The 24,479-nt window shown below is 46.2% G+C and overlaps 1 protein-coding gene across 1 annotated transcript in view; it reads right to left on the reverse strand.

The window, feature by feature from the left end:
• Positions 1-24,479, reverse strand: part of BCAS1 (brain enriched myelin associated protein 1) — a 111,974-nt gene that overhangs the window by 77,259 nt on the left and 10,236 nt on the right. Inside the window, exons 3-4 of the mRNA XM_064573556.1 lie at positions 5,247-5,323; positions 3,957-4,035 (exon numbers count right to left, since the gene is read on the reverse strand). Of these exons, the coding sequence (XP_064429626.1) occupies positions 3,957-4,035; positions 5,247-5,323 (156 nt within the window). The remainder of the gene's footprint in view (positions 1-3,956; positions 4,036-5,246; positions 5,324-24,479) is intronic.

Consider the following 24,479-nt stretch of genomic DNA (forward strand, 5'->3'; position numbering starts at 1 on the left):
AGTATTTCACATGTATCAACTCATTTCAGCCTCATGGTGATCTTAGAAGCTTGGTTCTACCAGGAATATCGTTCCCATTTTACAATTGAAAGGACAGAGGCTCAGAAACTTGTCCAAGCTCACAGAGCAGAGCCACGACTCAAATCCCGCACCCTGGCTTCTTACCCTCCCTTCCTACTGCCACCCCCGCTTCTTAATAAGCCCTCCCAGGAAATGTTCCTGCAGGGTGATTAATTGTTGAATCGTCGTGGGGAAAATACAGATAAAAAGAAGGAACACAGTCACGCAGAATCCCACTTACCCTTTCTCTGGTGACTTTTCTCTATGCGCATATGTATATGTATACCCCACCAGAGATGAATACAGACGTGCATCAAAAGATTTGGTCAGAGAATTCTGTCAAAAGGATCACAAAAGGCCCCCAGAATCCTACTTTTATACCCCCTTAAAAACTGCATTGAAAATGATAACTTAGTTAATAACCTGGGGAAAACAGCAAGAGGGTGATAATAGGCTGCCTTCCTCATTAAACGGGATAATCACTCCAAAGCGAGTTGCACGGGGCTCAAGTTGTCAGTGAATGACAGGCAGAATTCTGACCTCAGAGGATTAATCTAAACTCTTTACAGATTCTCCAGCGGGCGCCGGGTAAGTTGAAAGCAAGGCTGCAGGGAACTAGAGCTAAATGCAACGAACCCATGACTCACCAAAATGCGATTCTCTTGTTTCCCTTGTCCTGTGTAGGTATTCACACAGCAATATGCTATTCCAGATTGTCGTCCTGTGTTTCTGTAACCTGTTTTCCTCCTTTTAGGAATTCCTTCCATATATATATATATATATATATATATATATATATATATATATATATATATAAATGTTGGGGAGGAAAAGAGGGAAAGATGTAGAAAAGGAGGGAGAGAGGGACCGAGGAAGGGAGAAAAGGGGGATGCTTTCTCAATTCCCAACACTATGTTCTTCTGTTCATCCTACACACTCCTTGCTCTTGCGTCCCATACTACAACTAGGGGAATAATCGTATAATTATGATAGAGAAAGTAATTTCCATAGGGCGTATTATATTCTCAATGCCTCTCAATTTCTTGAGAACATCTACAGTTTGTAAATTATATAAATGGTATGATTCTCATTTCAAAGCCCATGCATCTCAATGGCCAGCTTTTACCCCATTCTCATCAAAGGCTACTGCTAGAAATACAATCCATTTTGTGTACATCAAAGTATAAGTTTGACGCACAGGGTTTAAAGGCAGGAAGAAACTTGGGGACTTTTTCTCGTCCAGGGATTGCCTATCCCGGCGGTGAGTCAGAATCCTCTAGAAAGCTCCCAACCTTAGCTTATTGTAGATAGAGCCTATGGGAGGGGACCTGCCATCTAAGCTTTTAATAAACTCCTCAGGAATGATATTGTGATATAGAATAAGAAATACCTATTTGGTCTTCATCCCCATTCCGGGCACAGACCGCCTCTAAAACTTATCATATAAATGATAAGAGCCATGAAGACGTCTTTTGTTATTCATAACAAGCCAGCGCCTTTTAACTACCTCTGGGTTTATGTTAATGAGTGACTTTGGAAAGCCCCTAAGGATGGGGGCCCTGGTTGCCAGGGGAACCAGCCTTGTGATTAGAGGGTTGGAACTTTCCACCCCATCCCCCATCTCTGGGGAGGGGAGAGTGGCTGGATATTGAGTTCCATCACCAATGGCCAATGACTTAATCAATCATGTCTGTGTAATAGAGCATGCACAAAAATCCCTACAGTATAGGGTTCCGAGAGCTGGACTGTGAGTACATGGGGGTGCAGGGAGGGTGGTGTGCCCAACCAGGGCACGGAAGCTCTGTCACCCCCAGGCCCTCCTACCTTGCCCTATACCTCCCTTCCATCTGTCTGTTGCTGAATTTATCCTTTTATAATAAACTGGCCATCTAATAAGTCGACTGTTCTCCTGAGGTCTGTGAGCCATTCTAGCAAATGACTGAACCTGAGGTGGGGCTCATGGGAATCTCTGATTTGTGCGGGTCACCTGACCACCCACCGCTTGTGACTGTCAACTGAAAGTGGGAGGCAGTCTTGAGGGACTGAGGCTTCAGCCTGTGGGCGCTGATGTTAACTTTAGGTCAACAGAGTCAGAACTGCATTGAGACGGAGGACACCCAGAAGTGTCACAGAATTGCTTGGTATGGAAACCCCACACATTTGGTGTCAGATGTGGCATGAGTAGTGGAATATAAGGAAAGGAGTTTTCCCCTAACACTAGGAGATTCTAAAACCTCTAGAACCAATAATAGGACTCATTTCCTCATTGCTCAGAAGAAGAAACTGAAGCCCAGAAACTTACAGGCAAATGACAGGAACCATAATCATAAATAATAATGACAGCTAATACATAGAGCACTTACTATGTGGCAGGCGCTGAAATAGGTGCCTTGTTAAATCCGATACTTATGTTATAGGTACTATTGTTATCCCACTTTACAGACAAGGAGACGGAGGTTCAGAGAGCTTAAGTAACTTGCTTAAAGTCACACAGCTGGTAGGTGGCAAAGCCAGCAGTTTGATTCCAGAGTTCTTACCCTTAACTACTTCTTCTTATATAAGTTTATATATATACTCTGCAAAGTAGAACCCGGCCACTTTTGATACACTGAATGTATAGTGTTCTACTGCAGGACAAATAAAATAGGTGAGTATATCGGCCCATTTTAAAACTGGCCTTGTGTAGGGAATATTCTGTTGCCTTGTCTACTTAACCGGCTTCTGTGGAGTTCCTAAGTGCCAGGTAATATGTAAATGCTTCATGGACAGTCTCCTTTAATCCTCTTGGGAACTGTGTGATGTAGGTGTTCTTATCCCCAGAGGACAGCTGAGAAAGCTGAGGTTTAGAAAGTGAAATGGCTTGTCCAGATCACACAGCTAGTCCATTGCAGAACAGGGACTTTTTTTTTTTAAGATTTCATTTATTTATTTGACAGAGAAAGAGAGCATGAGCACAAGCAGGGGGAGTGGCAGGCAGCGGGAGAGGGAGAAGCAGACACCCTGCTGAGCAGGGAGCCTGACATGGGGCTCGATCTCAGACCCTGGGATCATGACCCGAGCTGAAGGCAGATGGTTCACCCACTGAGCCACCCAGGCGCCCCGCAGAGCAGGGACTTTAACCCTGGTCTGTCCAACTCCAAATGCCAACCTCTTAGTGTTTTCACTCTTTTGCTTTTGTCTTATCTGCTGGAGATCCTTGGCCTCTTGCAGCGGTTACACATACTCAGAAGGGATGGATGCTGCTCAGAGTTGAACTGTATCCCCCAGTGCCTGTGACTTCATTTGGAAACAGGGTCTTTGCCAATGACTACATTGAGATGAGGTCAATTAGGGTGGACACCAATCCAATGTGACCGTGTCCTTATAGAAGGGGACATGTGGACATGCAGATGGACGTGCATAGAGAGGACAACATCTGGAAGCCACGGAATGCCCTGAGGCTCCTAGGAGCTAGGACAGAGGCAGAGGACAGAGTCCCACTCGCGGTGCTCGAAGGCGCCAACGTTGCCAGTGTGGTCAGGCCGTGGTGCGGAGGATTGTCCGTGGTGCTGAGGACTGTCCCCTAGCCAGGACTACCCATCACCATCACTGGGTTCCTCTTCTCTCCTACTTCCCCACTTCCCCACTGGCTCATGGTCTCTACCTTCATTTTTGTGTCTGTGGTTTTACTTTTTAATATAACTGAATACAGTCAAAAGACAAGACTTGGGGCCTCCAGCACTGTGAGACAACACGTTTCAGTTGTGTAAGCCACCCCATTTGTAACACTGTCTCGGCAGCCCAGGACACTAACACTAATGTTTTCAAAGCGAGCCTGTGACTTCAAGCCTTGCATTTTCTTTTCACCATGTACGGGATCCGCAGACCCTTCCCCACCTCCCCCGTGTGGCACTGACCTTCATCATAGAATGGAATGTCGCGGGTCGATGTGATCACCGGCATCCCGTTTTGACCACAGTCACTCTCAGATGCCACCTGCAACAGAACATGTGGCATTTGTAGTCAGGTGTTTGGGGAAAATCGGAACTTAGGGAAGAACCTCAAGGCCACAAGGTGCATCACCGAATTAAACTTAAGTTTCCTAAAGTAGTAGTGCCCCAACTCGGCTGCCCTGAAAATGCGGATGCCTGCCCTCACTCCCACGCAGATTCTGGTTTAATTGGTCTAGGATGCTACGCTGGCCAGCTGATCCCAATGTGTAGCCGAGGCTGGGAGCTACTGACCTGAATCTGGGTTTCCCATCCTCAGCACCACTGACATTCGGGGCCAGATCATTCCCTGTTGTGAGGGTTATCCTGTGCACTGTTTAGCAGCATCTCTGGACTCTAGCCACTAGATCAGTAGCCCTGAGCTGTGACAATCAAAAATGTCTCCAGACACTGCCACGTGTCCCCTGGTGGCGGCGGGGTGGGGGGGGCAGGCCAAATCACCCACAGCTGAGAACCACCTGGTGGTAGGTACCAAACTGGCCCCATACGATGCACCTTGGAGGTCCTTAAAGACACAGCTTTCATAGACGCCCAGCCTTGTAATTTTGGATTCAGTAAGTCTCAGGTGGGGCCTTAGAGCCTGCATCTTTTTTTTTTAGGATTTTAATTTATTTATTTGTCAGAAAGAGAGAAGGAGAGAGGCAAGCAGAGGGAGAAGCAGGCTCCCTGCTGAGCAAAGAGCCTGATGTGGGGCTCGATCCCAAGACCCTGAGATCATGACCTGAGCCGAAGGCAGACACCCAACACACTGAACCACCCAGGTGTCCCTAGAGCCTGCATTTTTTTTTTTTTTAATATTTTAGTTATTTGACAGAGAGAGAGAGACAGCGAGAGAGGGAACACAAGCAGGGGGAGTGGGAGAGGGAGAAGTAGGCTTCCCGCTGAGCAGGGAGCCCGATGCGGGGCTTGATCCCAGGACTTTGGGATTGTGACCTGAGCCGAAGGCAGATGCTTAACGACTGAACCACCCAGGTGCCCCGGGCCTGCATCTTTAACAAGCTCCTGGATGGATGCTGGAGGTTTGAGTACAATGGAAGAATCCCTGGGACAATAGCACATCATCAGTAATGTCTGTGTGATGAGCACTGAAAAGGCTATTTCGTCTGCTGTCGTCCCTAAGTCTAGCTACCAGTAGCGAATGACCCAGTAGCTAATGATCTTGCTCAGCTAGTAGTTAGGTGACCCTAACTATACTACCTTGTTAGCGTCTGTCTCCGATTCATTCTCTTGGTCTTCAACTCTTCGTGGGACGCTCATTTGGTTACCCATGGATCCTGCAATAGAGAAAAAAAGAGAAAGAGAAAAATTAAAATCCAAGACAAACAAAAGTTTTATTCCTGCCTATGAAGTTAGGTGCAGAGAACTGACAAGTTACTGTGGATGTATTACCACAAGCCCAAGTTAGGTCAATTGCTTATACTTATTTTGGGGGATGAGAAAAGATTCGGGACTCATATATTCAGTAGAATTTAAGTCAAATGCAACCCCAGTTTATATTCAGTATAGATACCATTTTTTCCCCCTTTTAACCAAACACAGCTATGGAATCAAGGAGATTTTAGAATGAGGATAATTAAAATAATACTTATAATTTTTAGTATTCTCTGATCATCAAACTGAATTAGATCCCTTGTTAAAAGCCCTCATAGCTCTGGTTTTTTGTTTGTTTTTGATTTTCATAGCACTCAGTCTACTTGTAATTATATATTTATTTGGCTGTGTTTTCATTGAGTCATTGATTCAACAAATACATACTGGGTACCAACTCTAGCTTATGCCGTGCCAGGCACGAGGCTTATGGCTGTGCATTCAACAGACTAGGCCCCCTGACTTCACAGGGCTAAAGTCTGGTGGGTAGATAATAAACAAGACAATAAATCCATCAGACAGGCCAATTCTGATAGTTCAAGGCAGTATGGTACAATGATTAGGAGCCCAGAGCCCGAGCAAGACAACCTGGCCTTGAACCCTCTCTCTGCTTCTCCTTGCTGTGTGTCCTTGTGTGAGTTAATTAGGCTCTCTGTGCCTCACAGGCCTGCTATAAGGATTCAATGATTGATGCTTGTAAAATGGTAAAAACAATGGGAGGCTCGGTATAAGTAATATCTAAGTGCTTGTTAAACCCAGTGGTTTAGGCAATGAACAAAAGTAAATTGGTAAAAAACCAAGGCCAGGCTAGGGCGCAGGAGGCAGAAGTTCTGGAATGAAGTAACAATGGATCCAGACTGGGAGGGCAAAACAGAATATTTAGCTTCTGTGTCCCTTCCCCAATACACTGTAAGCATCATGAGGCCAGGTCTGTCTGTCTTTACCTGCGGTGGTATCTTCTATTCTCACTGCGGTGTTTGAATTTATCAGGTGCTAATTATCAGTTATTGGTGGGAAGGAGGGACTTAATCATTGATAATTACGCCTCCCCTCACCTGCACTGAGCTAGGCGTCTGCCCACATCGTTACTAAGCCTCTCGAGAGCCTTGCTTTAATAATAATGATAAAAGTCAACAATTATTCAGCACGTTCTCAGTTCCCAGCACTGGTTCCCAAGCATGCTCTCTGTGTTGGCTTATTGAACCCCACAGCACCCCTGTAAAACGGGTGTTGTGATCATCTCATTCTAGATATGAGGAAGTTGAGGCTGAATTACTTTCCAAAGGTCACCCAGGTAATGATGGCAGAAGCAAGATTCAACAGGCTGCCTAGGCTCCTAACCACTGGAATGTTCTGCGTATTATTACCTCCCCTTCGAAAGGAGGGAATCAGGCCCCCAAAACTCACCCAGGAGAGACATCCAGGAAATGCAGAGTGAGAGTCTGACTCAGAGGATGCCTGGTCTCAGAAGTAGGGCTCTTTCAGACATTCCAGAGCCCTGCTGCCTTGAGACCTAAAAGTTTCTTTTTCACACACACAAATAATGTATGTTTGAGGAGCCTCGGGCTCATCAGCTCTGGTAGCTTTCAGAATAAAAACCAGGACTTCTGATTTCTGGTTAAAGCAGCCCTTGAGTCTCCAAGGATTACCCCGGGCTTCTGGTCCACGGTATAAAGTTTCATGCCCTGGTAACAGACGCACTGAGTCATCAGAAATTTCAGAGGCCAGAAAAGGGTCATAGATCTTACCCCTTGCTCTCTCAGGGGAATTTGATCAATAACAGGATCTGGGGATTTTATGTGTTTTCTAATCATACGAGGTAATAAAGCTGAGCACTTGCTAACACATACAGGACACTGGTTATTTTGCAAGACTTCCTATTTATAAAATAGACCATCACTTCCATCTATAAACGGGCATCATGAATATAATATTGAATCTTCAAGACTGGGGTGGGCAAACAACAGCTGTGGGCCAAATCCAGCCCACTGCCTATTTCGGTGTGGCCGGTGAGCTAAGAACAGGCTTTACATTTATAAATGGTTGGAAAAAAAATCAGAAGAAGAGTCATAGATTGTGACACAGGAAGACTCTATGCACTCCGAATTTTGGTATCTATAAGTAAAATTCTATGGGGTGATAGCCACGCCCATTCATTCACGTCTTGTCAACATGGGGCTGTTTTCATGTTACAAACGCAGAGTTGCAGAATTGCAACAGAGACTAGATGGTCTAAAAAGTCTGGCCTTTTCCAGAACGTTTATCACCTGCTGCTGGAGATCACCCTGAGTGATATATACCTAGCTTGCGAATAAGAGGATTGAGGGAGCTGAGAGACAAAGTGTTGGTGGTAGTTAGAATGACCAGGATTTGAACCCACTGTGTATAAAAATAAAGATGACAGCTCTAACAACCACAGTGACGACAAAATAGTGACAACAACAACCAAATTGGCGAGTGATTACCATGTGTTGAGAAACTATTCGAGGGGCTTTACTTAGAGTAAGCTCATTGACTCCTTGTAGCATAATCAGCAAGGCATGGGTACCATTATTTCAATTTTACAGACAAGGAAACTGAGGTTAGTAGGCGCAATGCCTTGACCAAGGCCACTCACAAGGATAGACACACAGAAGATTATGTCACCACCTGAGCCCAGCTTTTTACAAAATTAAAAAATGAGTCAACCATGGGTTTGCAAACTTTTCAAGCTCTTCTTATTCAGTTCGGATTCAGTCCAATTTGGGGGGGCTACTTTCAAAAAATGTTTGAGGTCATGAAAAATCTTCGGGCTGCAAGAAGTGTGATGTGAGCAGGCAGGAGAACTTTTCATCCCACAGAGCTGGGGCTCCTCCGTCTTCCTGAAAACTGCGGATTTGAAGTAGCCTCTTGGCAAATTCAGGGCCAAGTGGACGGAAAGAAGGACACTGCATTCGCCCGTCTTTTGCAGGGATAACCTGGATTCAGAGAATATTGCTTCCCACCAGCAGTTAGAACACAGGTGTTGTGAAATGGTTCCTGCTCTTCCTTCAGATTTTATATAAAGAGCAGGATTTACATGGGACAAAAACAAAAGGTTCCTGCCACCTATCGGCCATTGTCAGTATCGGCAGAAATGAATACAGTCAGCCTCCAGGGCGAGGTCAGACTGTTTGGGGAGGTCAAGGGGAACAATTTCACATTTAGCAATTACAGCTTCTGTTAAAAGTTGGCTCAAGCATGGAAAGTCCTCCCCTGCCCTAAAGATAGTACAGCTAATAAAACAATCATGATAATCACATCTGATGTGTAGGGAGAGTGAGCCATGTGCCAGCCCAGTGCTGAACGATGTAGATAGAGAGCCACGTAGCACGTAGGGTAAGGATGAGAATGATCCAGGGCAAGTTACCAAGCCTCGATGGGCCTCGGTTTCCTCTTCTGTAAAATGGGGATAACAAGGGCGCCTGGGTGGCTCAGTCAGTCAAGCGTCTGCCTTAAGCTCAGGTCATGATCCCGGGGTCCTGGGATGGAGCCCTGCATCCCACTGGGTTCCGTGCTTAGCAGGGGTCTGCTTCTCCCTCTCCCTCTCCCCCTCCTTCCCTCTTATGTTCTCTCTCTCTCTCAAATAAATAAAATCTTTTTAAAAAATTTTAAGAATGTGGATGACAACAGCACCCACCTTAGGTGGTTGTTGCAAGAATTAAATGAGTTACTATATGCAAGGTGCAGGGAAGAGAGCCGGGCACACGGTGGGCACCATACAAGGGGTAGCCATGATTAGGGTTGTCAACTTTATTCTCACGCAGATTTGCAGGCAGTTTCCCCCAAAGCTCCCTGATAGTGAGAATCAGCTGAGGAACACGGTATCACCTCTGAGTCCCAACATTCTCTCACCAAAAAGTTGGGCTGGAGCCCTGGATCTGTATTTTTAGTAAATGCACAGGGGAGTCTCATAATCAGGCACATATGGAGAATACCATGATGGTGAGCATCAGTCCGGGCTGTCCTGGGAAAGAAGGCGTTCGGAGGTGCAGGACTTTCATGCTAAAACTAGGAAAGTCCTCCCCCCAGTCCACCCCCCCCTCCCAGGGCAAACTAGGATGAGCTGATCTCTCTAAAACCCAGCTCAAGGACTCTGGGAGGCAAGGCCTCTTTACCCCCAGTTAAAGGATGGCAAAACTGAGGCTCAAGATGGTTCAGACAATAATTCCTGTCTGTGATGGGGTTTTCTCCGGTGTCCAACAAATGAGAAAAAATAATCAGACAAGGAGTTTTTCCATTAAGAAAGCTATATTCATTTGAAAGAGCCAGTTTTTATTTTGAAAACAAACAAACAAAAAAACAAAGAAAAAAACAAAAACAAATTTGAAGGGGATGCTCTTTCTTTCATGAACCAATGGTGTTAGTTGTTTTGTTTTTAATGACCTATTCTGACATTAAACACCAGCCATGCCATATGGCGGGGCGTTTTGTTTTTGAAATTAGACTCATGTTTGAGGCCTTAGCATTTTGAGAACATGGGGTCAGTCTCTGTGAGGGGTCGTTCGGATAGAAAGGGTTTTTACTTCTCCACCTCCGGCTGTGTCCTTGAGGCCATAATCAGTGAATGCAGGAGAGATGGGGGTGGGGGGTGGATTTAAATCCCTGTGCCCAGGCCCCAGCTGGACCGGATCCCTCAGATTTTCCAGGGTGGGGCCCGAGGCACCAGTACGTTTTCAAGATCTCCAGGTGACCTCTGTGACAGCTGGGCCACTCTTTTGGATATTTTGGGGTGCACGAGCTTCCCCTGGGCCAGGGACCTCCCCCAGCTGCTGCCTACCCTGATACACAGAACATGGATTCTCAGAAGGAGGAAGGGCCTCTGCCTTTGGGCCCCATAATCATTGTCTGCCCAGGCATCTGGAAACCTCCCCAACCTTGTCAGGGCCGTCTTTGTGGGGCCTCTGTGTTGTCAGCCTGCAAATGCCGGGGAGCCGGGGTCTCCAGCTGTCCTTCCCCGAGAATGGGTGTGCAGGGCCCGCTGGCTCCAGCCAGCCTCACCCTTCCAGGTGACTGTGGAGACTGAGGAACACAGGTCCCCTGGGAGGAGGGAGAGGGCAGCCTGCGTTGGGAGCAATCTCTCTCTCCTGCTTGTCTGGGCACTTCCACCTCACCCTGAGAAAAAGAACTCTGGCGTGAGCCAGGCCTCCATAAATCCCACAGTTGTGAAGCTTTGGGCAAGGCACTGGGCCCACTGAATGGATTTTTTTCCTGTGGCGAATGACAGTATCCCTAGCGATGGCAGCAGTAACCAGGTTTGGAGAGTTTTCTACGGGCTGCGCACTCCTGATCTGCATGTGTGGACTTGCCCTGGTCCCTGCAACAGTCCTCTGGGTTACACACTGTTCTTCCCTCAATTTTCTGCTGAGAAACTGAGGACAGAGAGGCTGTGGCACTTACCCAGCGGCTCTTGCTCATCACAGTTTTGCAGGGAAGGTTCGATGAGGGACGTGTGTGTCCTGTATGGAGCCAGCCCCCGACACGTGCGCGAGAGAGAGGTACACACCCAAAGTCTGGGATGTTTGGCCCTAATTCTTGGACTGTATATTTTATATTTTGGATCTTGTGATATTTCTTAGTGAGTTACATTATTCTATTAAAATGTTTTCTTGGGATGCCTGGGTGGCTCCGTAGATTAAGCGTCCGACTCTTGATTTTGGCTCAGGTCATGATGTCAGGGTTGTGAGTTCGAGTCCCATGCCGGGCTCTGTGCTGGGCGTGGAGTCTGCTTAAGATTCTCTCTCTCTCTCTCTCCCTCTGCCGCACTCACACTCACACTTGTTCTCACTCTCTCTCAAAGAAACAATATGTTCTCTTAGGAATACGCTTCTCTTTGTTTCTTATTCACAATAACTTGAAAGCAGTGTTTTTGGAACTGGGGACTATATTACCCTCCAGGAGACATTTCTGATGGTCCCAACTCAGGGTAAGGGGGCTGCTGCTGGTGCCCAGTGAGTGGAGACCAGAGACGCTGCTGAACATCATGCAGGGCCCAGGACAGCCCCCATCAGAGAATGATCTGGCCCCAAATGTCACCAGAGTGGAGGTTGAGGGATCCTGCTCTGGGGGCCGGCCTTAGTAGTTTTCTTCTCACGCTTATGGCCCAGCGTCCCCTAGTGACCTACGTTTCTGAGGAGCTGGCTGGGGATCTAGTCCCTGGTGGTGAAACAGAGTAAACTCTGTCCTGGCTCACACCAGCTGTGGGCATTAGCTTCGGCTCCTAGTCTGTGAGGGTGAGGGGTGGAGAAAGGATCATGGAAGGCTCATCCTTATCGCTCTCACGTGAAGATAAAAAGAGTGCAGTCCACGTTGTGTTTAGCCCAGTGGCTGGTGTACAGCAGTTAAGGACTAAAGATTAGCCATTATAATAAGGGTCAAATAAAATGTGCTGTACCTTCGTAATAATAATACCTAGTATGTCTACAGTGCCTGCTCCATGCTGGACCCTGCTCTGAGTGCTTTCTTATATGGACATATCACGTCCTCACAAGAACGCCACAAGGCACGTGTTTATATTATACCATTTTACAGATGCAGAACCTGCCTGCAGGGAGCCTACATTCCTCTATGGACTGAACTGCTTCTCACTCCAAATTCGCCTGGTGAAGCCCTAACTGCCACTGTGTCCGGAGACAGGGTCTCTAAGGAGGTAATTACGGTTAGAGGAGGTTAGCGGGGTGGGGCCCCGATCTCAGAGAATTAGCGTCTTTGGAAGAGGAGACACTGAGAGAGCTTGCTCATTCTCCACCATGTGAGGACACAGCAAGAGAGCCAGGAAGAGAGGTCCACCAGGACCTTCATCATGGGCTTCCAGCCTCCGGAGCTGTGAGAAAATACGTATTTGTTGTTTAAGTCACCCAGTCTATGGCATTTTTTGTTATGGGAGCACGAGCTGACTAATACAGGTTATCTGCTGGTAAGTCAGTAACTCAGGCTTTAACCCTTGGCAGCCTGGTGCTGCAGTTCAAACTCTTAACTTTCCTTTTTTTTTTTTTTTTAAGGTTTTATTTATTTATTTGAGAGAAAGAGCACGAGCAGGGGGGAGGGGCAGGGCAAGAGGGAGAAAGAGCCTTAAGCACACTCGGTGCTGAGTATGGAGCTCACTGAGGGGCTTGATCTCATGACCTGAGATCACAACCTAAGCCGATACCAAGAGTTGGTCACTTAACCGACTGAGCCACCCAGGCACCCCTTACTCTCTCTTTCTTACATGTCCTCTGCCATGTAAGTTATGCCTTTATTTTATTAAATATTTCTATGTAATGTAATACACCATAGAATATAAAATACTGCATATCTGTTTGTGCAATAAGAAATTAAAATCATAACCAGTCAAGGAATGTGGTCTGATCTAAAGTCAATGCACAGTTGAGGAGGAATGTACAACTGAGGGGTCATCAACAATCTTTGCAAAGATTTAGCACAAGGGCTTGGCAGTAGTCAGGTGAGAAAACGTTAGTCCTTCCTAATACTATTTATGTATCTTATGAATGTTGTGATCCCATTAGCTCTGTGGTCTGTTCCCCGGGTGAATTAGCCACCCTAGAATTTGTCATCGAATTCCTCCCTCCTCTTTTATACCAGTGATTAGTGTTCATGTCACCTCCTTGTAGTTAGAAGTTAACAACAAGCCCTCCTCAGGGAACAGATTCAACGTAAACACAGGACAAACTCCCCGGAGAAAGCATTTCTGAAGCTGCCTTCCAGCAAGGAGTTAAACGACTGTCAAATGAAAAGGGGAGGTTCTTGAACAGTGGAATGGCGACAGGATTAGTCACCAAGTAAGCAGAAACACCTTTGATCAATGCCATGGAATGTAGGCGAGCTGTGGGTCCCCCTTACCACCCAGTTGAGGGCCTTGCCAACATAGCCATCTGGCACACCTGGCAGAGCAAACTCTCTGCCCCCCAACTCCAAAGGCAAGATAAAAATGAGTAAAGAGACCAGACCTGCTCTGCCAGGTCCCATGACCTGCGTGTCCCTGAGGGCCTCCATGTACAGTGGGACAGGCTGCCTCCTGCACAAGGAGGCATATGAGGACTGAAATCCATCCTTCATTGTGCTCCCCAAGCCCTGTGCCCTAGAATGGACCGTGTGGGCCCAGGGGAAGAGGTACTCTTGTCAAAATCGCACCGGGTGTTTCAGGAATGCTCGGTAGTTGCGGTCTTGCTGTGGGAACAGTCAGTTATGTGTGTATAAATGGCTGATGTGCCTAGAAGGCTTAGAGCTTACTATCTTATTCTTAGCGTTTCACCGAACAGCTTTCAGCTAATAGTGTAGTAGGTAGCATTATCTGAAGGCTTACTCGGAGCCAAGCAGAGCCAGGAGAGGCACCTGGTGCAAAATGCAAGGAGGCATTCCTCTCCGGTTTGGGCAGGGGCCGAATCTGCACTTGGGAATCTGCACGTCCCCTCCTCCAGGCCTGGATTTTGCCTTCAGGTGCCTTGTTTGCTTCACCCTAGTCCAGCCCTGGGGCCAGGAACGTTACTTTCATTGTCTCTGTTTTTCTTTACTGCACCCCATGATTCCCCCCACTACACAGATAAAGAAACTGAGGCTCAGGGATGCATTCCCCTCACCTCTAGAATGCAAACCCCATGAGGACAGGTGCCTTGCTTGTTTAATGGATGTTGGTGATTAAATACATAAAGTAGAGTAACTTCTATCCCCTCCAGATCAGAAAGCTCTAAAGAGGCAGAGCTGGGGTCAAGCCTGGCTCCAGTGACTCAGGCTGTCACATCCTTAACTATTCCCAGTGCTGGGCAGTGGTGAGAGGAGCTGCCAGCTGCGCAATAATCAGCAAATGTGTCACTCCCGCAGGACAGATGAGCCCGCGTGGAGCGGAGTCCTCGACCCTCCCCCGCCAAGTCTGTTCCGTCACTCTGTGTGAGCATCTGCTGTTGTGGGAAACCAGCCAGGATGGGTCCTGACGGGCTGCTTGCTCTCCAAAAGCACATGCCTTCTCGGTAAAAAGACAACCAACCGTTCCTGAGTTTCAGAAATCTTGGGAAGAAAGAATCCTCCATGCCTGGGGACTTGGGCTTGTTCTCCTCACTCCCCCTTAAAATAGAAGTAACTTTAGCACGCTCCTTTCTTGGCTTATTTTGGGGGCAAAGCAGGACATGTACACCCCAGGCCTGAAGCCAGTGGTGTCCCAGCAAGCCCCCCGCAGACGGTGGGGTGAATCAGTCACTCGCCCTGGTTCAAAATTTAAGGGGACGCCCGAAAACTCAAGCCTTCGAGACGAAGAATGTATTTTAACACAACATTTAAAAAAAACACAGTGATGCCGTTACTGATCCTATCTTTACTTAACCTGCTATTTTGTACATCGTGGATGTTTTGGCATTATTTTTACATTTTTAAATACTGCTTTAAAATATCATTTATCTTGGGGCGCCTGGGTGGCTCAGTTGGTTAAGCATCTATTTATTGATTTCGGCTCAGGTCATGATCTCAGGGTTGTGAGATCGAGCCCTGTGTCGGGTTTCATGCTGGGCGTGGTGCCTGCTAAAGATTCTCTCTCTCCTTCTCCTTCTGTCCCTACCCCCCCCCCAATATATATATATAATTTATCTTAATGACTGAGTCTCTTGGTGTCTCTTAAATTCTGTACACCGCTGTGTGCTCCTCACTCACTTCACTGGAATCCCGAATGGATTGGATCTCAGCTCCCTTCTTTGAGACCTGGAAGGAGCTCCCCTTACAACATTGATGAAGAGCATGGGTGTCTCACGCAGTGAGTCTCAGCCCTCACAGAATTTGCTTGGATCTCGACACTGCGACTGTGCTCATTTTACGGAGGAGGAAATGAAGCTCAGAGAGACGAAGCAACCCACCCAGGGGCACCCAGCCAGCCCGTGGCCTCTGGCCCCAGGGCACCCACCCCGTAATCACCTTGACTCTTTAAGGCAGGAAGGAGTTTCAGAGGGCAATGCCGACTTCTGGAGCCCTGCAGCTGGGATTTGAATCCAGCACCTACCTCGAAGGATGGTTTTGAATGTTAAATAAGACAATTTATGTAAAGAACCAGATGCACACAGGGAATCCTCCTCCCTGTCTCCTCCACATCCTTAGATCATGCCCCTTGGCACAGACTCAAAGTCAGCTTTACTATGGGGGTTTCTAGTCCTGACAGTGGTCCCCAAATCACTTAGCATACCCCTTTGGTGACTTTTTACCCCAAGTCTTGCACTTGAAATGGCTCTCAATGTTTCCGTGCAAATTGGAGCTATTTCTGTTGCTTCGTACCTGACACTGCCTACATGGTCATATAATCCTTCTATAACCCATTTAGGTAAGGCTTTCTTTGGATCCATTTCACAGACAGTGAAACTGAGGCTCACACATACCCAAGGCCACACAGCGAATCAGTGGCAGAGCTGGGGTCGAACTCAATCCTCTGATGCCCAGCGTCTATATTTCACTGCCTGCCACAAATAACAAGCCTAATCTGGAAGTAGTTACCTGTCGAGCCCCTGGTGGGAGTGTCTTCAGTTCCCTGGAGTCACCTGGAGCTGCTCCTGCTCAGGGTGCCTTGTCTCCAGCTGGTGCTGCCCAGTGCTAGGCAGTTGACTGAGTCCGGCTCCCTGCCCTTTGCTTCTTCCTCTGAAGCCTGCTGGCTGAATACACAGAGCAGGGCAAACACCAGTCTGGGTGGGGCCCTCCTCTCTAATATCGTCCTATAGAAGCAGGTTCTCTTCCTAGATGTGGGGGCTGTTCTCACCTCTCCAATCAAAATCGAGCACCTGATTTCTCTCGCACTAATGCCTCCCTGGAACTCCAGGCATCCTGTCCAGTCCCCTCACCCACTGCATCTGCTCAGGTTGACCTGGGTCGCTGATTCCCTTCCCCAGTAACCACGGGCCATGGTCAGAGCAGGGAGAACACGTTCTGTAGGGTTTTGCAGTTCTCCCTGCCTTTCACCTTCATGTATTCTAGAACCTCCACCACCGCCTAGCCACCTAATTGGAAGGAACTAGCACCCACTGCACCGCCCCCAGTCACAGAAACATCACTCCCAAAGGGCTTTGGACCCCAGAAAGCAGGTAATCTAAGGGTGGCTTATTGCTCTGAAGACGGAGGATGGCACTGGAAGGGCATTCTTTTTCCCCGCAGGCTAGAAATTCAAGACAGCCTGCTGAATTTATTTAATTTCAGCAGGGATATTTATTAAAGTGTCTCACAAGGACATATATAATACAAGATGGGAGCATCCATTAAAAATAACAAAGGAAGTTAGAAAAATAAGAGTGGGTGCATCAGTGGGTGCATTCAGGATCAGAGATAAATATGCATGTGGATTTACCAGCTTGCTGTGATGGCTTCACAGATGTGGCTTTGAGCTCCCTAACAGCCAATGCAAAAAGAGAAACATGGCAAATACTACTCAGTGTTCTTGAGAAAACTTGTAGGAGAAATGCAAACTACTAATTATTGTGGCTTGATTCATTAATGTGCTCACCCAAGCGCCAATCATGAATACTCGCTGAGCACCAGGCTATATATAGCCCTGGGCTTAGAATGGGGAGGAACAGAAGCCCTGTCCCTGCACCACCCTCCCCGGGCTCATTGGAATTGAACACAGAGTCCTACAAATAAACATAGAATTACAGAGTGTGATCCTCGTCATGAAACAAAGCCAAGGCTGCTAAGAGAGAGAAACAGGGAGAGCCAGAGAAAGCCCCTTTCAGAAAGCAACATTTCAGGGACAGACATACTATTTAAGCAGATAGTGAATTCACAATTGCACACCCCACAATGTGGGCTGTAAACTCAATTCTAGCAAGGCGCTCTATCTTTAACTCTGGAATGTAATAAAACCAATTATTAAGCATCTGCCATGCACACATACTGTGCCAACGTAATTATAGAGGCAGTCTGGCCCGGAGGCTCAAGAGCTTGGGCTCCAGGCCTGGGTTCGGATCGTGACTCTGACTGGAGGGCTGTGTGGTGGTGGGCAGCCACTTTGCCCCCGTCTCTGTTGCCCCCAAAACTTGGCTGTGAGCAGCTTTGTGTTTACTTTGTGCTTATCTCTGTACCCCCGATCCTAGCGCTCTGCCAAACAAGATGGCCGCCTTCCTGCCACAGAGTAAGTGCTTGACAAGTGCTTCTTGTCTGGACCAGCTCATTCCTAGTAGTTGTGACAATAACTGCTATGTGGATGGCATTTTACTCTTTGGGGGTATGAGCGACTCAGGCCATTAAGGATCACCCTCCAGGTGGGACACCTAACTGCGTGTCTGGCCTATTGTGGGCTTGCGTGGAGGTTAACTTAGTAACAGTGGAACAGGGCTGCCTCTGTGATGGGCAGGAGCAGTGCAAAAGGAAAATGCAGAACCCCTTGTTCTAAAAGCGGTGGAAAGTACTGTTCGAGGTGCTAAAATGGGGCTCAGTCGGTTGAGCGTCTGCCTTCGGCTCAGGTCATGATCCCAGGGTGCTGGGATCGAGCCCCCCGTCGGGCTCCCTTCTCAGCAGGAAGCCTGCTTCTCCCTCTGCCTCTGCTGCTCCCCTCGCTTGTGATCGCTCTCTGTCAGATAAATAAATAAAATCTAAAAAAATATATATAAAGCATTTCCATTTCTCCATAGTCTCTCTCTCTCTCTCTCTCTCGGCTTCTTAGGTATTTCATTTGCTATTCAAAGTTGTTCTAAGTAAGGAAAAAATAAAATGTTTAATTATTCACGTGAATTTTACCATTCATCCGTATACTGTGCAGTGCTGGTGTTAAATGCAATGCATTCACGGGCAGAATCCCGGGAATCACACAACTCGTATTTTGTAGCTTGTACGAGCGTATGTATTTCGTTCTTACTAAAAGTATATGGCATGCAAACATAGTCAGTGATGTTTTCTTCACTTCTAGGTACTCGCACATTCGACCAACACTCTCCAGCTTGAGTTTGTTGATGAGTAAGGAAGGGTTAAAAGGAAAAGCCGCGGATTGCCCCATCTCTCCCTTTCTGTGACATCATTTTCAGCCCATTGGCTGTTATAGGGAGGTGACATGAGGAAGAAAGGCTAGGACAGAGTTCTTTTGTTGTTCGTGTTTTCAAGAATGTGTTGCTTGCTTTGTGCATTTGAAACGATCTCCGATTTGGATAGAAAGCATGACTTCTCAGGGCTGTCAGCGTCCCTACACACTCACCTACTTCGTACTTGCATCGAGGCTGGCTGGTCACCCACCCACCGTAGGTCCTCTAGGATTCTCTGTCTGTGGGGCACCATGAATGCTATGTGCGAATGGGATGCAATGGACAGTGGGCGTGTGCATCGTGCATGTCTTCTCTGCTCACAGATATGCCTCAGGGACCATCAACTTTTTAAAAAGACTCTCCTTTTTTTCGGAGCACTCATACCCCTCCCATGCACAGCCTCTGCTGTTACCAACATTCCCCACCAGAGCGGGGCATCTGTTACAACTGATGAACCTACGTGGGACACATCATAATCACCCCAAGTCCGTAGTTTACATTAGAGTTCACTCTGGGTGTTATGCATTCTATGGGACTGGGCAAATATATAATGACATGGATCTTCTCCTGTATCCTACAGAATAACACCACTGCCCGAAAGATCCTCTGTACTCTGCTTATGCATCCCTCCTCTCCCCGACCCTGGAAACCATTAATTTTTTTTAACGTCCCATCCTTTTGCCTGTTTCAGTGTCATATAATTGGGCTCATGCAAGATGGAGCCTTTTCAGACTGGCTTCCCTCACTTTGTGATCTACGTTTAAGTTTCCTCCATGACTTTTCATGGCTGGATAGCTTGTTTCTTCTTAGTGCTGATTAATATAATAATAACAGTATTCACCTGCTGAGGATGTCTTGATTATTCTCAAGTGTTGGCAATTGTGAACAAAGCTGCTATAAACATCCATGTGCAGGTGTTTTGTGGACATACATTTTCAACTCCTTTGGGCAAACACCAAGGAACACAAATGCTGGACCCTCTGGTCAGAGCGTGTTTTGTTTTATAAGAAGTCACCAAATTGTCTTGCAGAGCATCTGCACCATTTTGCTTTCCCACCAGGAGCGAGCAAGCGAGCGAGCGAGCGAGCGTTCCTGTTGCTCCATATCCTCGCTTGCATGGGGCATCACCAGGGTGCTGGGTCTGGCTGTTCTAATAGGTCATCCCATCAGATTTTGTTTCCCCAACACAAGTTCAAAGATAAAATCATTCAGAATTTCAAAATGGTAACCACAGAGCATTCAACCAAGCTCAGGGCCCTGACTGGAGGGAGGTAGCAACGAGTCCTCAGAAGTACGAACGTTTTGGTGAAACAATTCACTTCCTAGTGTCCACCCCACAGGTGCTCGCTAAGAAAAGCGTTTTTCTCAGCCGTACATTAGGTGGTGTTCAGAACATCAACATCTCCTGACTCGGTTTGCCTCTTAATCTTCTTGCTTTACAATCTCCACTCCTCTTCAAATACTGACAAACTCATGAAGTACTGCTTTCCCGGAATCTGGATTGCAGTCGGTCGCTCTGTCACAAAGGGTCCCCTGGAAATCTGAATCCTCTCCACCGTCCTTCCCAGGTCTTTCCCCAGCCAGCCTTGCCAAAACTCCCTCCTCCTATATGCAGGCCCCTCTGTCACGCTGAGCCAACTTCAGCCATGTTTTTGACCACTGAGCCAGAGGTCCTGCATGCCCACCCTGCTTTGGCTGAGACAGAAAATCCAATAAGGACCTTTGTTTTTTTGCGTCCACCCATCACTGGGCATTTTTCAGATCACTTTCTTATACGTTATCCAATGTGCTTCTTATAATCCTCACACAACGAGTATCTATTTGGGGAAGGAGGAAACAGAGGCTCAGAGGAGAATAATGTCTCAGAGTCTACAGGGAGATCAAAGCCATGGGAGGGACAGCACAGCCTGGAGGGGCCACTGAGAAAGTGCATGAATCTTCACGAACTGGCAAGGAAATCAAACCGTGTTAGACCCCCACAATTTCAGGCATTGGGTTCTTTCCTTTCACCATGACAATGAATGGCTTCCATGCTAAATTGTGTTCTTGGGGGTGGCAAGAGGAGAGGAATCTCTCTTCTGCCATTTTTCTAGCTTGTTCCAAGTCTTCCTTACAGTGAACCTAGGATAAAATAAAACTGCAGATCCTGCAAGGTTGCTTATGTGCTCTGCTACAGAGAGACTTTGGTCAGAAAGCTGTTTTAAATTAGAAGCATCTGTAAATACTCCTGCAAAGAGAGTTGGAAATATGGGATGATGAGGTGCTAATAATTTTCCCTCATCATGTGGACTCTCAGGAGGTTTTCCTTCTTGCAGTGAATGAAATAAGAAGCGGTAAATACAGAGAGGAGGGCAGGCAGGGTCTGTTTTGTTTTCTCTTCCTGCTTTCAGGAAAGTGGGTGGGAATTCCTGAGCAGCCCTGTCAGTAAACATCCTTGGTTTGTCCTCGCCACATTAGAGCAAACACGAGCTACAAAACGGAAGCCGACTGGAGATTTCTTTATGTGGGGCTTCCAGAACGGAGAGAAGATTCCTGTGCGAGAGAGACCCAGGCAGCTACTGTACTCACTATGGCCCTGTTGTGGATTTCTATGTCAAATATTTCACTTTATTAACACTACAGTTCAAGATGATCTTCTCAAGGCAGAGTTTCTACATTTTCCTCTCCCCTTCCTGATCCATTAGCTCAGTCCCATCACCAGAGTGAATGTGAGCACATTTTCAGGGAAAGTCCTCCACTATCCCAGAATACACCCCGTGAGAGCCCAGAGTGAACTGCATGGGAGCCTGATTTTCATATTTGCATATAACAGGTGGATGAGATTCTCACAGCGAGGGAAGCAGAGAGCTGAGTGCCAGCTACATTCATGCAGGACTGAGTGGGGTGCAGACCCCGTCCTTTCGTCCTGTGGCCTTTCACTTAGGATCAGCCTGGTGTCATTGTCATCGACAACGTGTGGATGAATAGAGCCCACACTAGAGGAAGCAACTGTTCAGAGGGTCTCTTTACAGAGGCTCAGGAGGCAAACAGAGGGACGGGGTTCTAATCCCAACTCTGGCATTGACAACCATGTGGCTGAGGTGCCCTGCCCAGACCACCCCTCCAGGAGCAACTGCTCATTCCCAGCTTCTGGAAGACTTGGCTGTAGATGGCTCTTTCTCCTTCTGGAACTTGCCCTCCCCCCAGACCATGTTCCTTCCCATGGCAGTCAGCCTCCAAGGACTTGTTGGTATAGAGATAAAGACCTGGTCTGCCTGCTTCAGTGGGGAGCAGCTGTCAAGGGTTGACTTAGCCGGGAGCTCCCCATCTGATTGAGGACATGGGGAGACCACACCCCAGTGTCCGCCTCCTCCAGTTGCCCAATCCTGCTTCCTTCTCTCCCTCTCGGGTGACTCACAACAGCATACCTGGATGAACTCCCTGCGGGCAAATCCCCATCTCAGAATCTGCTGCCTGTGGGATCAGTCTATGATGACGGCCTTAGGAAAATTGACTTTCTTTACATTGAAATGCACATGGGAAAAATAGAATAACTCAAAAGGTCATTTAAAAAGTGCAAATAAACAACAACAACAACAACAAAATGGAGCTAGCTGTCCTAGGCCACTTCCCTAGAGCGACCCACTTGCTTGTGTGTGATTTAGATGGTGATTCTCAAAGTGTGGTCCAGGAATCCATGGATATCCTTGACCCTCTCAGGGAGCCCATGAAGTCATACAATCTTCCTTATAATACTGACAGGCTATTTGTCTTTTCCACTCTCATCCCCTCACAGGTGTAGAGAGAACAAAAATTTCATTGATAAGATTTCAGATTTCACACTGCAACTGACTTTCAGAAGCTATCACTTGTCAAGTGTAGGATCATGGCACCCTTTATTATTTGAAAAGATGATTAAAATTCTTCTTCCTCTTCCAAGTACAAAACTGTATGGGGCTGGATTTTCTTCATGTACTTGAACCCAAACAACTTACGGAAACATACTGAACGCAGAAACAGATATGAGAATCCAGCTGTCTTCCTTAGTCCCTGGGCAGAAATTAAAGAGATTTGCAAAAATATAAAACCATACCATGTTTTTTGCTTTTCTCCCCCTGTTTAGGAACAAACCAAATAGTTGGAAACTATTGGAAAAAAATAGTTATTTTTCATCAAAATGTTATTTTCGTTAACACGGGATGGGTTTATTATTATTATTATTTTTAAATGAAATAATATTTTAAAATTCTTAGCTTTAATTTCTAATATGGTTAACATTGATAGCTCTAACCAAAATGAGTAAAAGCATATTGGGGTCCTCAAGAATTTTTAACAGTGTGAAGAGTTCTAAAGGCCAAAACTTAAAAATCTGCTCCTTTCCCCCCACCTCATTACAGAAGGAATAGATGTTCCTTATTAAAGATACAGGGAGCAACATATAAAAGAAATAATAATCTATAATCCTCTCACTGAGAAATATTCTCTCTTTTAGTATTTCTCTTCTTCCATATCAATATCACACATATATTAGTGATTCTGAAAGACTGTTTTAAAGCCAACATCTTGTTTGCTTGTTTACCATCCTATACAATGCCAAATACATCGTTTAAAATAGGGTCAGGTGTCCCTTTGAGTGACTATGCCCTGGACGAATTAATCACCTGGCCATGTTGGACATTTAAGTGTTTGACACATGACATGTTCTGTTGTTATAAACGCGGCAGAAAGATGAACATCTTTGCAGCAATATTAATGTAGCTATGTTCTGGAATTTTCTCTTAGAAGCATTTCCCAGATGTTAAAGTGTTGGATCAAAGGGTAGTCATGTTTTAAAGGCATCTGATATATGTGTGTGTGTGTGTGTGTGTATATATATATATATATATATATATATATATATATAGCCAAATTCCTGTCCAACTAAATGATCTCCTGTGAGCCGGGGGCTGGGTCTCTATCACTCAAATCTGTGTTTCCACAGCCAGACGGATGGATGAATGAATACATCAATATATAAGCAGGACTGTTTCTTTGTGTACATTTTAAAATTGGGCATTCACAATAAAAAATTATTTTGTATTTGCTTAGTAAAAAATGATGGTCTCTCGTCAGTGTTCTGTCTTGTAAGTTTTCCTTTTGGTTGCATGAGGTTGAAAATGTCATTATGTGCTTACAGGACATTTGTATTTATTCTTTGTCAGCTGCCAACACAACTGAATCCTGACACCCAACTTCTTTCTTCGGCCAGCACTCAAGCTCTGCACTGATCGGGTTTCATAACTCGTCCAAGGTAGAGTACAAATAAATCAGGTGAGGGTCATGATCTCAGTGACTAATTCTCCATGATGTTGCAGAGGAAAGAGTGCTTTTTAGTTTTTTAAATTTTATTTATTTTTATTTTAAAAAAATATTTATTTATTTATTTTAAGGAGAGAGAGAGAGAGCACAGTGGGGAGGGACAGAGGGAGGGAGAGTCTTATGCAGACTCTGCACTGAGGTGGAGCCTGTCACGGGGCTCGATCTCACGGCCCAAACCAAAACCAAGAGTTAGACGTTTAACTGACATCACCACCCGAGCACCCCAGGAAAGAGTGTTTTTTAAAATAAATTAATTGCCAACATTTAATAAGCAGGGGGTTGCATATAAAAATTCACAGTTTTAATTTCTTATTAAAAACGCAAGTGTTTGGCAATGTTCTCTTATCACAACTGATCGGGACTGAATGTTACCTGTACTTTCTAAAGGGACATGTGCTCTCTAGTTTACCCGGGTCCCCACGACTTCCTCTCTCTCTCTGTCTGGCCCTGAGTCCCAGCATCATTTGCCATTTATCCTCACCATTGAGCTTCCACAAGTTATGTAATCTAATATATATTACATTATATTTATATGTATAGAAATATGATTGTATACACTTGACATGCAAAATGTGTCTGTATTTAAAACTACAAGGATGATTTTTTTCACGTACTAGTTGTGAGAATTTAGCTAAGTCTCTTAACCTCCCTGAACCTGACTTCGCTTATCTGTAAAGTGGGAAGTTGTAATGATTGAAAAGTAGTATGAAAGAATAGATAAAAGACTTGTGTC

Source organism: Mirounga angustirostris, unplaced genomic scaffold (genome assembly GCF_029215605.1).
Source record: "Mirounga angustirostris isolate CCGP_5_RB_7025 unplaced genomic scaffold, mMirAng1.0.hap1 SCAF_10, whole genome shotgun sequence".
Lineage (NCBI taxonomy): Eukaryota > Metazoa > Chordata > Mammalia > Carnivora > Phocidae > Mirounga > Mirounga angustirostris.